This window comes from Chelon labrosus, assembly GCF_963514085.1.
Source record: "Chelon labrosus genome assembly, chromosome: 23".
NCBI lineage: Eukaryota > Metazoa > Chordata > Actinopteri > Mugiliformes > Mugilidae > Chelon > Chelon labrosus.
In genome coordinates this window covers 13,366,914-13,380,403 of record NC_140356.1, presented here as the reverse complement: position 1 = coordinate 13,380,403, position 13,490 = coordinate 13,366,914, and the positions used below count along the sequence as shown (strand labels likewise).

Sequence of the window (13,490 nt, the reverse complement as noted above, 5' to 3'; positions counted from 1 at the left end):
ACACTTTCCTGTGCTGAATGTTTCACTTTATGGAGATAAATGCCTTTTGATTCACGGGGGAACCTCGGCCGCTCCAGCGCAGATTAGCAGCAATTACGAAGCGGGAGAAGCCGTTTAAAGTCGGGTCTCGTCGCCTGTCACTTCATCATCCCGTAAAACAAATGATTTGCATTCAGCACGGGCGACTTACTTCTCAGAGAACTCTCCATCTGATGACAAACTTCTTAGCAAATTTGTCGGCGTTATATAAACAGGAAAAAAGCACACAGTGGTGTGTTCTTAAGGCTTTGGCTGACAGAGCTGGAATTGACTCAGATCAACTGGAAATGCCAGCACTGGTTCACTGGAGACTGATTTAAAGTAAAATGTAGTCATTATAATGAATGCGCTTGAATATTACAGCTTGTGATTTATTCCTTTCGCTATAAATCGTCGCCTGGTTACAGTGTGATCAATGGGATATTTGTCTGAAGCATAGACTGTATATAAATATGTTGCCACCGCTTTGCATTGGCTAAAAGGAAACTTATCCAAAAAATTGACACTTGAACATGCATCAACATTATATTAACTACCTAAAATGACAGAAACCATCCTTGAAAAAAAAAAAAAAAAAAGTTTATTTTAGTGTTAATTTGGCCCAAGTCCCATCCTCTAACAGGGAGGAAGTGGAGCTTATGACCTATACTGCAACCAGACACCAGGGGGAGCTCTACTTGCTTTGGCTTCACTTTTGGAGGAGCGGGTCTAAAGTGTGACACATTTCTTATTCAGAAATATACACATTAACCTGCACTTTTTATAATTAATTTCCCTTGCACCTATCCATAGATAGGCATATCTCTTACCATGAATAGTCTCTTTTACAGCATCACATGCATTTTTAGGTAAAGTGTTATTGCAAAAAACTATGGGTTGCATATTATATATCAGAACTTGCAAGAAATTCATATAAGGGAGTAACTTTAACATTATAATTTGCTTCCTCTATCAGTTTGAGGGGACACCTGCTGATTGCAAACAACTAAAACATCTTCGATTTTACAGTTTTACAATTTCACACCACTGTGATGGTGAGAGAATTGGAAGCTGAGCACGTAAATCAGCCAGCAGATTCATTGTGAATCTTATAGAAATACAATATAATCAATACAAACTTACAAAATCACCCCGTGGCATGAGACTAATGTGCAAATTTAAGGCATTGTTTTAAATTTATGGCGATTAAAATTTAAGGAAGAAAAGGTAACAGAGGTTTCTGGAGGTGGGACGCTTGAAGTGAGTTAGCGCTCAAATACTTCATCATGAGGTTCTTACACAGCAATCAAGGTATCGCCCCGCAGATCCAATTACCCTGACATTGATCCGGAGATCCATCAAGCCCCTGCACCCCCAGCCGTACAGACAGAAGATCAATCTAGCTGATCACGTATCTCCAGCCTCGCTGACAGGGAGATAGCAGGAAACGGGGACTTTCAGATGTGAGATTAAACGGGTGAGAATGGAGGCGGGAGGGAGACACAGGTAGGAGGCTGAGGTTAAAAGAACCCCGATCCTCGATAAGGGACGTGACGAGTGAGAAAATGAAGTCAAAACTAAGGTGAAAATGGAGCTGACAGAAAGTGAAATATGAGATCACCCATCACACTTGGGTACATCAGTTTCTTTGGCAAGTGTAAGACTAATTTTTAGTCACCATCCGCCTACATGTTTTGTTAGTCACATGTGAACAAGTTTCCTTTCCCAGCCTGTGGTTGGTGGTCTGAGACTGAGACACACTTAACACCAGAGCGAATACGTTTACTCATTGTTCAGGGTTATTGATCACGCCACACTAATAGGTCAAGACTTGAGGAACGGAAGTCAGTAACCTTTGCATCTCATAGAGAAACCAATTGATCCGAGAGCACTGAGATATCTGAGACACAAATACCAGCGCGTTGTTCAAGTTAGTTATTGGCTGCAAGTAATGATTATTCTTGCTGTCAATTAATCTGAAATAAGTTGTCTTTATGTAGTGAATACTTGTTTCTATTTGAAATTGCAGTTTCTAGATCTTGAGGTAACGTCTTTGTCCGAGATCATGCTTGAAGAAAAAATGCCTTAAACTCATATGTTTTCAGTTCCAGAAACATCTGAACTTCCAATAATGCAACTTGAAAGCTCGAGTTTCTGGGCATCACCGTCTTGGGGGTTTTGGAGCCAGAGGGAGGAGCTGGGGTGGAGCGAGGGGTGTATCTGGCTGAGAACCTGAGGATGCCTTGCCAGTCACTCCAGACCAGAACATGTCAGCCACATCCCTAAACATACATCTTTTTGGGTATTACACTTCTACGCTGGCTTCACTTTTTGGATCCAATAGCTAAATCCCCCAAGACCATTTGGGAGAGCCTCATAGATATCTGCTAGAAGCCCCACAAGCTGGACCCAAAACTCTGCCGCCTTACCTGGTCGAAGATCCATGGAGGGGAGAATGTTGTTTGGATGGGTGATGATGGGAATGGATGGTAAATGTTTGATGGTTCTGGAAATGCAGATGACTACGTAACGCGGATGATTTCCGAGTCCCTGATGAACGGGATGTAAGAACACAGACATGAGAAATGCATGTACAAACGCAGTCACATTTCACAGACACATCAGCTTAGGAAAATAATCAAGTTGCTGTAATAACAGAAGATAACATAACATAACAGTCACAGGCTTTATTCTCCAGAGAAATTAGAGCTTTTCACGATCCAGAGAGTATTGTAAAGCAGCAGAACAAGGACAAATTAAAAGGCTTTTGATTCATGCCGGCACAAACTGCTTGTACATTGTCGTTATATTGCCCTGGTGTGTGTATAAAAGTGTGCATACGTGCCAAAGTAATACAGGGCCCTAAAAACGGTTGCTAAAACAACATTGTGGGAAAAAAAACCCTATGTTTCAGAAGACAATCCTTCACAATTTATTTTTGATGAAAGACAAAACCAGTTGAGGATGCTGATGGAGTAATGGAGTAATGACATGGCAATGGTTAATGATGGTTTAAGGAAGGAAAGGAAGCAGATACAGTTTTGATCGTCCAATACAAGAGCCAATACAAATCAATGCGGCCGACAAAAACAAAAGCCTCATCAGACACCAGCGTCGCCCACAAACTAAATGTTCTCCTCCTCAGACAGAAACACCACAAACATGTCAGACCACAAGACGCACAACAACACACAAGTCACCGTACCTTCCGTAACCCTCCCCCTCCCCTCACCCAAACAACACACCAACCCTCACACCGCCCTCTCCCGACCCCAACACAACCCTACCTGCTTATTTTTGAGGTCAAGTGAGAGCTCATAGTCAGAAGTGGCGGAGTGTGAGCCGGCCCCGTTGCGCTGCACCCTCAACGGAGAGGCCGTGTGGTGCAGACTGGCTCTCCTCCCCGCGCCACCTCCTTTTGCTCCTCCCCCTTCCTCGTCCTCCTCTTCCTCCTGTGCTGCGTCGCCCTCACGCCGCTCGGCCTGCGCCTCCTCTTCCTCCCGCGCTCTCTTTGCCTCCACGTCTTCTTCTGACTTTTCAATCTCTTCCTCGCCCACTGTCTGCTCCTCCCTGCGAGGCGAAGAAGGGGCTTCAGAGGCGTCCTGAGGTGCCGCCTCGCTCGGAGCCTCGGCTTGGGGCGGAGGCTCGGGCTGAGGCTCGGGCTCAGGCTCGGGCTGAGGCTCGGGCTCCCGTGCAGGCTCCGGTTTCGGTTCAGGCTCCGGCTCAGGTTTGACTTCTGGCTGGGGCTGAGGCTGAGTCTGTGGTTGGGGCTCAGACTGGGGTTGCGGGTGAGTCTGTGGATGAGTCTCTTGCTGCTGTTGTTGTGGCTGTGGCTCCGGTTCAGGTTCTGGTTCAGGTTCTGGTTCTGGTTCTGGTTCTGGTTCTGGCTGTGGCTGTGACTGGGCCCCACTCTGCAGCTCCCCCTCTCCTCCCTTCCCTTCCTCCCCCATAGACGAATCTGGAGAAAGGTCATCGCTGCAGAAAGGAGGAGAAAACGCAGAGTGAGGTTGCTGCTGCATCCGTGGTGAGCTCTGACCTCTTCTCCAGGCTGCCTGGGTTAGTGGTAAGAAGTTGACCTTTTTTTTTTGTCTTTTCTGTGTATGATCACTCACTCTGCTACCAATCTGCTGTGTGCACGGCCAGTTCATCTGTCTACCTGCTCTGGTATGAATGTCTCTCTTGTCTGTCTACACACTGACAGACAGTGAAAACCAGGAAAAATACACAGCACAGAAATAGCTAACAAAAACCACAGTGTTCAAGAGTGTGGGGGGAAAAAAAAAAGATCAAAAACGATTATTCACTAGAGCAAAATCTTCAGAAGAAAAAAAATGTGAAAAAACAAGATTGTTGACAGCCAGTAGTGACACACGCCTTCACACACAGAGACATGAGGGACAGTCATGCAGCTAGTACAAATATCTCTACAGCTCTTAGACCATACTGTACGTGTGTTTGTAAAGGTGTGAATGGTTGTACATATGAGTGTTAGTGTGGGAGGTGGCAGATTTTCTTTTTTTTTTTTTCAAGGTGTAATAACAACAAGAGGTGCAACCTTGAGTGCGGAGAGAAGGTGGGACCCTGTCTGTTTCTGAAGACCGGCATACTTTGCATTTTGTTTTAATATTTCTTTGAGATTTGAATGAGCGTAGTGCATGATCTCAGAACGGAGAGTCAAACTGTGTTATGCAAAATTCTTCAGAGACAGTAAATGTCAGCTGTTTCTGAAATGGCCTGATGTATTTTGGAGCATCTGGATCGAAATGTCGAGGTCTTTTGAGTTTAGTGTTCAATTACCATTTGACGGCAAGAAGAGTCTGTAGTTATGCAAGAGCGTCTGTACAGCTACGCTTATTCCCACCGTATGCTTTTTGACAAAAGTTTGTCAGATGGTCAAAAAAAGCTACCAAAACACCCTCCCCTCGGACGTCCAAACTAGACAAACCTAGCACTTAGCACTTAGCATTTTCACGGTTGAAACTGCTCTCCAAGCCTTTATCGTCCATTCAGCTCAACTATTTTGGCCACTTGTATATGTAAAAATGAGCACAACACTATGAACAGAGCTAAACACTCTAGTTCGGTATAGTTGCTAAATGCTAAATGTTAGCAAACATCTGTCGTTGCAGCAATGTCTTTTTGAGCAAAGCTCTACTACCACCGCAAAAACTCACACTCGCTCTTCGCTGATGCCAGCATGCAAACATGACGATGGTGACATGGTCAGGTTGAACAGGGGTGAAGTTTACCGTGTCCTCCATCTTCGTGTGGCTACTAGCATGCTAACATTTCATAGCTAGCACGAAATCAAAAAGCGCAGCTGAGAATGCCATTTGCTCATACATTTACAGTTGTCTCGAAGGAACAAAATAAAAAGCTCCGCATTATAAATTCATAAGGTTATTATAAGTTTTAGATAGAGCAGTGGAGCAGAATAGCTTCTTCACCAGTTTGGACAAAATGCACGACTGGTGTGAAGAGCCTGGCTACTGCTGCCACCAGAACTGAGTCATCTCCTTGGACCCAGTGCAAGTCCTGGTCACGTTTCTGTCTTTCTATAATTCAAAGATTCATTTGAATTCAAGCCAAATTTGTACACTAGTTAATAATAGCTGTGATAACAGCTGGGCATGACTAAGATGGGAGTTACTGGATACGATGATGAGGACTGAAGCCACTGAGCTTAAAAACTTGGATGCTACCATGTGCGCCGAGCTCCAGGAGAAAATTGTCAGAAAATTCCTCGCATGGACGAGCTCTAGAAACCTGCCCAGAGTAAACTATGTTTGCGGTCTAAAAATAAAAGCTTGTATTAAGAAGTGTGTGCCTTTCTGTACATTTATTGGCTTATTTCCTGTTCTGGTCCAGGGTGTACTTTTGCCTGTACATGCCTTGTATCGGGGGGATTCAAACTGATTTTAGCAGAATCCTGTCCACCTCCTCATCCTGCACAGGAGGCTTTCTTCTTATTTTCCTCACTCACGGCAGCACATAGGCATTAGGAGAAAGTATCCTTAGCGTGGCTATATAGCTGGGTCTGCTACGTCTAAAATAGAGCTTGTAGGAGTGATGAATAATAAATGCCGAAATAAAGTCTGCTGCTTCGACGCACAGCTGCAGGTGAGCTTTTTCTTGTGCGAAAAATAGGTCTGGATGGGGAAAAAAAAACAAAAACATAAGACTTCTTCTTTTAGGAGGAGAGTGGTTCTGTAGAGTACCATGCCTCTGATAACAATGTTCCTGCTCATCGCTATGAATCTAAATGTGGTCTTTCCTGTTTGTATTTTGCAGCAGCACCCGTTCTGGTGAGGGATAATATGACAAACAACAGGCTACGTGCAGCTGGTGTTGAAGTGAGATTCTATGAAACTTAAAAGAGGTTTAAAAGCTGTTATTGTGTGCAGGCGCATAAATAATTATGTAAAATGAATGCTTTTAATGTACTCTGTGTGCATCTGCTAAGGAGTTATTTTAAACAGCTTCACTTCCCTCCAACCTCTAGCTGTGTCTCTTACATTCTCTCTGCACCTCCTCTCCATTCCTTTTCATCCATTTTGTCAAGCTTCCTGTCATCCTCCGTTCAACCGTCCCTCCCTCACGCACGCACACATATATATAGAGTCCTCCAGCCGCTCCATCCTACACCAGGTAAGAAGATTGAGCGATTCCAGGTGTCAACGTGACTGACGAGGCGGAGACGAGCCCAGGATGGTGCCTCTCTCTCCCTCTCTCTCTCTCCTCTCATATTTCCATACGTCAGTGTTGAAGACGGATGAGCGCCGTGGCCTCCACGCTTTGCTTTCCATCCAGAATATAATTACAGTGTCCGCTGACGTCTCCCGCTCCCCTTGTCATGACTGCTAACAGGCTGGTATGACGCCAGTACAAGTTTGTCTGCTGACGACGCGGCAAACAACTGGCAATAACAAATCTGCGGATAATACGTTGAACCAAGATGCATTAGGGAAATGTTTTCATCCTGCTTGCAGCTGCATCTGTACGCGTAGACTTTAATGCATTTGGTGAGATTATATGTCACTTTGCAGAGATGCAGGAATGGGAAAAATCCATCTCTATGCGTCTTTATACCTACCAGATGGATTGTGTTGCTTCTACTGCCCATCATGTAATAATATTTAAACATAAGTCCTGCATTAAGTAAAAGGATTATCAGCAAAATGCACTTAAAGAAGCAGAAGCAGAAGAAGTCATTAGGCAGAGAAATGATCCCTGCGACTGATGTACTATGATTAATGGGGTTATTACATTACTAATGTGGATGCATCTATGGTAGCTGGTTTAAAGGCAGTAAGGCATTTTAGTCCAGTGGTTCCCAGCCTATAGGGGTCAAGATAAAAATCTGTTCCACAAATCTGTTTTTGACTTTTTACATGTTCACTTTAAAATTTATTTTGCTAATTTCTTTAATTTAGAATGGAAATCTGCCTTTTTGTTGGAACTGCTAAAAGCTTTGAGTGCAAGTACAATAGCTACTTCCTTTTATAAGTCACAAGATAAAAAGATAGCAAAACACACGCTTGTCATATATTCTTTTAATGAAAAAATTATAGTAATTATCTAAATAATCATCTAAAGGTGATAGTAGGTGTTGTAGCACTATACAGTCAATTTAGCCAGCTGCTTCCAGGCCAATTCCTCACCAATATCTCTTTCTGAAACCTAAAAGCTCCTTTGGCCTTGTGGCCGTCTTAGTTCCTCTCTTTTAAAAAGCCTCCTGAGTGCATCAGAAGAGGCTTTGCTCCATCTTTCAGCACCAGCAAAGGAACATCAAGGAGATGCATTTTGAAGATGCTGCACCCTCTCCGCCCATTTATTTTTTTCTCTTGTTGAATGAAAGGGAGCAAAAGGGCAGCAGCAGAACAAAAATAAAAAACTGACAAAGGCATCATTCAGTTCTTCTGGCATGAAGCCTCATTAACTACTGAAAACATTCAAGAGTTGCGGAGTATCTCGGCATTTAAAGCCTGGACTGGACCGGTGGTTGACCAGTGGCAGCCATATCCAAGAATTTAACCAAAGTCCTGAAACGTGGTTGGTTTTAGGTTAAAAGAGCATTTTGTAATTTTAGGAAATATCCAGTTGCAAAGCAACCAGCAGCAACTCCAAGATCCATAACCCTCATAAATTTCCCACAACATCATTGTTCACCTTTAGGATTAAATACATGAGATATCAGAAGTTACCGTGAGCTTTAGAGAAGCTGTAAGCTAGCATATTTGGTTACATTAGAATAAAACCTTATTTCCAAATGGTCATGCTAGACCAGACAGATGGACATTAGAGTAGTGTCAATCACTCATCTTAACGACTGACAAGAGAGCATATTTTGGGTGTATTTAGTCCTTAGAGCAGATATATCGTCTGTATGCCAACTTTCCTAAATGAAGACCCAAGTACGCAGATGTCCCGACAACGATAAGACACGGCCACTTAGCATCTGTTGCAGCATGACCACCATCTTCATCCAGTATGCACAGAGATTCTGTTTCCATTGTGAAGTCAGCGTCTGCTCGCTACTTCGACTTTCATTAACCTTGATCGCAGAGCTTTTGCTGACTCATCAGCGCCGAGGTGGGCAGCAGCAGGGATGAGATATCGGGTGGTGAGACCAGCGGGGTTCAAAGGGCCTATCCTCTGGTGGACCGCAGCCAAGGAGTTGCTGAAGAGGGCATTATATGAGGAAAAGCGCATCAGCAGAAGTTGTAGCAAATGAGATCCCTGAAGAAGCTGCTACCTTTTCTCGTTGAAGAAGTCTAGGAAGAGGATTTTATTTTATATTTTTCCACATACAGTAGAATGATGATTTATTTGTAGCCAGAAAACAATTACTTCCTCTTTTCCCCCATATCTTCTGCCTCCCAAAACCATTCCTCTTTGCAACAAAGCAGGAATCCCTCGCCTTGTCACTTCAGCTATATTCCTCTTCACCTCCTGCGTTTGTCGTACGGCTCATGGAGAATTAATCAGTTCATCAGGCAGAACACAAGGGCAGACTGAAGAGCAGTTCCTCTGCATAAATAAGCGTATTTCTTTCTTGCGATGCACGGAGAGGGTAATGTATGGGGTAAATTTGCTGAATACATCACCCGAGTGTATTTGAAATTCATCACAGTCACAGGGAAAAACACGACTTAGTGCCACGTGCACAAGAGAGAATTCAAGCCGCAGAGGGAAAGATGTCAGATACAAAGTGTTGTACGTTTACTGAATTTTTATGCTCATTACTAAAGCCAAAAGAAGGATTCTGCATTACAGTCAATTCTCCTCCGTCTCAAACCGAAGAAAAACATGAATGCGACAAACTATACTTGGAAACTATTACCGTAGGATTGCACCATTCCTCTGCAGACTGCAAATCATTTTTATTCATTTAAAAAGCTAACACCCCTGATAAAGAAACAGTAGCTCTTAAAATGCACAATTAGTATCAAAAAGACCCCTGTCCTCTCTAATCACCACGTTAGGCTGAGCCATTTTTTTCTTGACTGTTTGTAAAAGTGTACATAACATAATTCGCTGCTTCTCACCATTAATCTTTGACACTTGCTAACTGTCCTGTGAGCATGTATTATCAGCGGTTCGGGAGGGGATAGTGGGGTTTTCAGTTATTTTGTGTCACTTTTAAAATGCTGGGTTATATGAAGGAGACCTTGAGTTTGAGGAAAAAAGATTAATCTGTGTGCCAGGAGATGTGTAATCCCAATTAGACCAGCCCACGCCAAATAATGACGTTCACGATGTTCCAGCTTTAAAGAGAAACGTCATCAATTTACAGATGAAAGTTTTATAGCTCAAAGGGAACTTTAATTTTTTTTGGCAAGTAAAAATTAAAGACGCCATCAAGTCCCTGGCACAAAGATAACTACAGTGTGACTGATAACCGTGCGAATGTGTGCCTTCTTAAACATGTCATGGCGGGACAGTGTCTCCACAGACACCCAGGTCTGAATACTGGAGTGGGCTTTTTCAACAGTGGAATATTGGCTCAAACACTGTTACCTCACTGCGTGCCAAATTATCATTTCAAAGACATTTATTTCAATGAAAATCTTTGAGATTTTTACTTAAAAGTTATAGGAAAGCACATAAAACCGTGACATGCTAATGCTAAATTAAGGGATTTCATTAGCATCACGCATTTCTTTTTCTGGACATATAAAATTCGAACTCTCAACGTTTAGATTACCAGTGTTGGCTCAATGTGGCTGTTATTTCATCTAGCACGGCTATGAGCGAAATGCTAACCTTACGAGCTATCACGCTGACAATGCTAACATGTGCAGGTTTAGCACGTCTATAGTCATCGTTGCAGTTTGCTGTGTTAGCATGACAACATTTGCTCATTTGCACTAAACATAAGGTACGTTTGTCTTAACCAACAGACAAGCTAGGCATGCTATCCCTAGAGCCATGTTGCTAGCTAGCTAAAATTAGGGAAGTGAGTTACAAATGTGAATGAATGTCATGTGCAAGAATGCCATGTTGCTAGCTAGCTAAAAATAGGATTGGTTTCAAATGTTCTGATTTCAGTATTTTATATCAAACATTTTGGGGTATGGTTCCCTTTTTTCACATATTTATGTAGGCTATTGTGTAATTAACAGATATGAAAGCTGTAAAAGAGAGATATAAAATGATAAAAGAACAAATGAAAAGCCATACAGTACATCCTGTAACTGAGTCTTTGTTTTCAGTGACCAAGGTGAAACAAAGACACACTACCCACACACACTTCTGTAGCATCACAGCTCCCGTGAGAGCCACCATCTTGTTTCTGAGCAGACAATAAAAGCCCAGAACTGAGGAAGCGTTTCACATGCTTTCTGCATACTGTGTAATCTCCAGAGAGCCGGCAGCACACCGTGGTTAACAAATATAGCCATGACATGTTTAAATCATGAGATAGGCACTGGATGAGTCATTTTGAAAGAAAGTTAAATCAAAAATTCTTCTGACTAGTTTTTCAGCGGTTGATAAAATATAAAATATGAATGGAGTCACAATGCTGCTGCTGCACCGAGCGAGACCAGACTGAAATTCACCTTGAGCAGACGTGCGGTGATGCATGGTAGGGGGCATCCTCTTTGTGCTTGCTGCTCACCTCATGATCAATCTTGGAGTGATGGATTGATTATGGAGATGCCAATCAATACTGTGCTCACTTGGGTGGGAGGACATACAGTAGTTCATAAATAGCGTTGTTTATGAGAGAAAGCGAGGCAAAGAGAGGCGAAGAATCTGTGATAGAAGAGAAGCTGCTTGTAATTCTGTATTTTTATATGTAATCCATACATTTTGAGCACTTGGAATATAGGACTGAGCTCAATGTAGATCAGTTTATGCGTCTGAAAAGCAGAGAATCAGCCTTTAGGTCTTGTTAAAACCCCATGCAGACGCTCTGTTCTTTTATGGAAGGGCAGTGATGGTATCACAGGGTGAGCAGGCTGAGGTAAGAATGCAAAAAGAGGTACAACACACAGTTTGTTGCCTCTTTCTGTAAAAGAAAATGCTAGGCATTTATTTACCATGTTGGATTTTAAGACTGATCAAGCACACTCACACCAAAAAGGATTCGGGAACAAACTACTTGAGCAGACAGTACACAAGAATACACCCACAGACCGGTGTAACCACAGGCTTTCCCGTGCAATGTCAATGAAACATCTTTCCGGCAACTACGCAGAAAGAGCACAGGGTATAAAAACAGGTTGGGCTCGTGAAATATGCAAGACGGTATTTCAAACTGAATCTCTTCAAATGCTGTTGCCCGGGGTTGTGGGTAAAAGGGAGAGAAAGAGACAGAGGCGCAGAGAGAAAGAGAGGGAGACAGTGGCAGTGGAAATAGCAACATATAGGGTCGACACGCTACGGATATATACAAGTATACAGTATGCACAGCCCAGTATGCATAAGAAGGACTTCAAGGATGGAAAAAGACTAGTAGCTTTGGGGGATTGGTACTTCCAGCATTAACTGTTAGAGGCAGTGGCGCTAATGAACACGTCTTTGATTAGCTTGTTAGCATGCTGCCATTTGCTTGCCAAGTAGCACTGTTCACAAACTACAACTGAGGAGGCTGGAAATGGGAAGATTTTGCATGTTTACCTTATTTACCAAAATCAAATTTTGAACATAATAGGTCATGCTGGGTGACGATTCAAGGGATCACCAAAGCAATTACAATTCATCCTGAGTTGTACGTGGTTGTGTGCACAAACATTGTGCTGCAGCTGCAGGAAAAGTCCAGAAGTCATCTAGGAACGACAACTGTCCGTACAAGGTTTCATCTTAATCTGTCTAGAAGTTGGTGTGTCCGTCTGCACCGAGCCACGCTGCTAGCGTGACAGAAAACAACATGATTAAGGGTGAGTGTTTGTATGTTTCGTCCTGAAATTACAATCATAATCTCTGAGCTGAATGGATTGCTTGTTGGGGCCAGTTATTTGTCGACCCCAGCACAGTCCTGACATCCTGATGGGATAATCTGTTGTCTGCACTGCCAAACGCACCTTTCCCTACCAGCGTTTGGCTTTAGGTGTAATGAGGAAAGGGAAGAGCAGATTTTTATTTTTTTTGCACAAGTCCAAATTCTAAAGGCGTGACTCACTCAAGTCATATTTGATTTTGTCAAGTTCAAACGCATTAGCACTGAAACTGTTTCAAGTCCAGGTGATGTTATCCTGAGCTTGAGTCCTGCATCCCAAATTCAGTATAGGCTGCTTTAAACTACCTACAAACAACCACAGTCCAGTGTAGATATTGACTAGCACCATGTTTTATATGCTCTACAGTCAGAGCAGAGCAGATACACTGTTCCCAGCATAGTTTTTGTATTTCCTGACGCTTATTTCCCTGCTTCTTATTCACATCACAAGAATCACAATACTATTTTTATACCTCATGGCAAAAACAGCTTTCAACGGGTGCCTGGCAGAGAGGCAGAAAGAAAAGGGTGAGTTGAAGAACAACAACAATGCCTAGAGAAAAAGATTCAGCTGCTGCTACGCCTCGCTGCGAGTGGAACAAACAATTGAGCCGTCCCCCCCACCCACCCTGATGATTTCACAAACTAATTGCCTATTATGTGGCCCATCAGGGGGAAATAACTGTTTCTTTTTTTGTTTAGGTTTCTCCCCTTTTTTTCACACATTTGAAAATATCCTAAGGCAAGTTCCCATTGCTCAAATTCGAGTTGAAATTTATCCCCTTTAAGCAACACTTCAAAACGTCAAAATCTCTGTGATGCTAAATCTTCAAAAATAATGTCAATATCTAAGAGAAATCTGATATACAAACACGGTTCACAATTTGTATTTGACATAAATTTTATATATTTGGCTTAATTTTATATACTCTGCGAGTTACTGTCTCTTCCTCTACTACTTTGTTACTCTACCGAGGACAAAGGGGTAATAATGTGATAATATAAGTGTCAGAGCATTCAGCTCGTA

The 13,490-nt window shown here is 42.7% G+C and overlaps 1 protein-coding gene across 1 annotated transcript in view; it reads right to left on the bottom strand.

Moving 5' to 3' along the window:
- iqsec3a (IQ motif and Sec7 domain ArfGEF 3a) overlaps positions 1–13,490 on the bottom strand; it is a gene marked incomplete at its 5' end in the record, with an annotated part of 100,712 nt that overhangs the window by 46,226 nt on the left and 40,996 nt on the right. Inside the window, one exon of the mRNA XM_084573426.1 lies at positions 3,306–3,993. Coding sequence (XP_084429552.1) covers positions 3,306–3,993 — 688 coding nt within the window. The remainder of the gene's footprint in view (positions 1–3,305; positions 3,994–13,490) is intronic.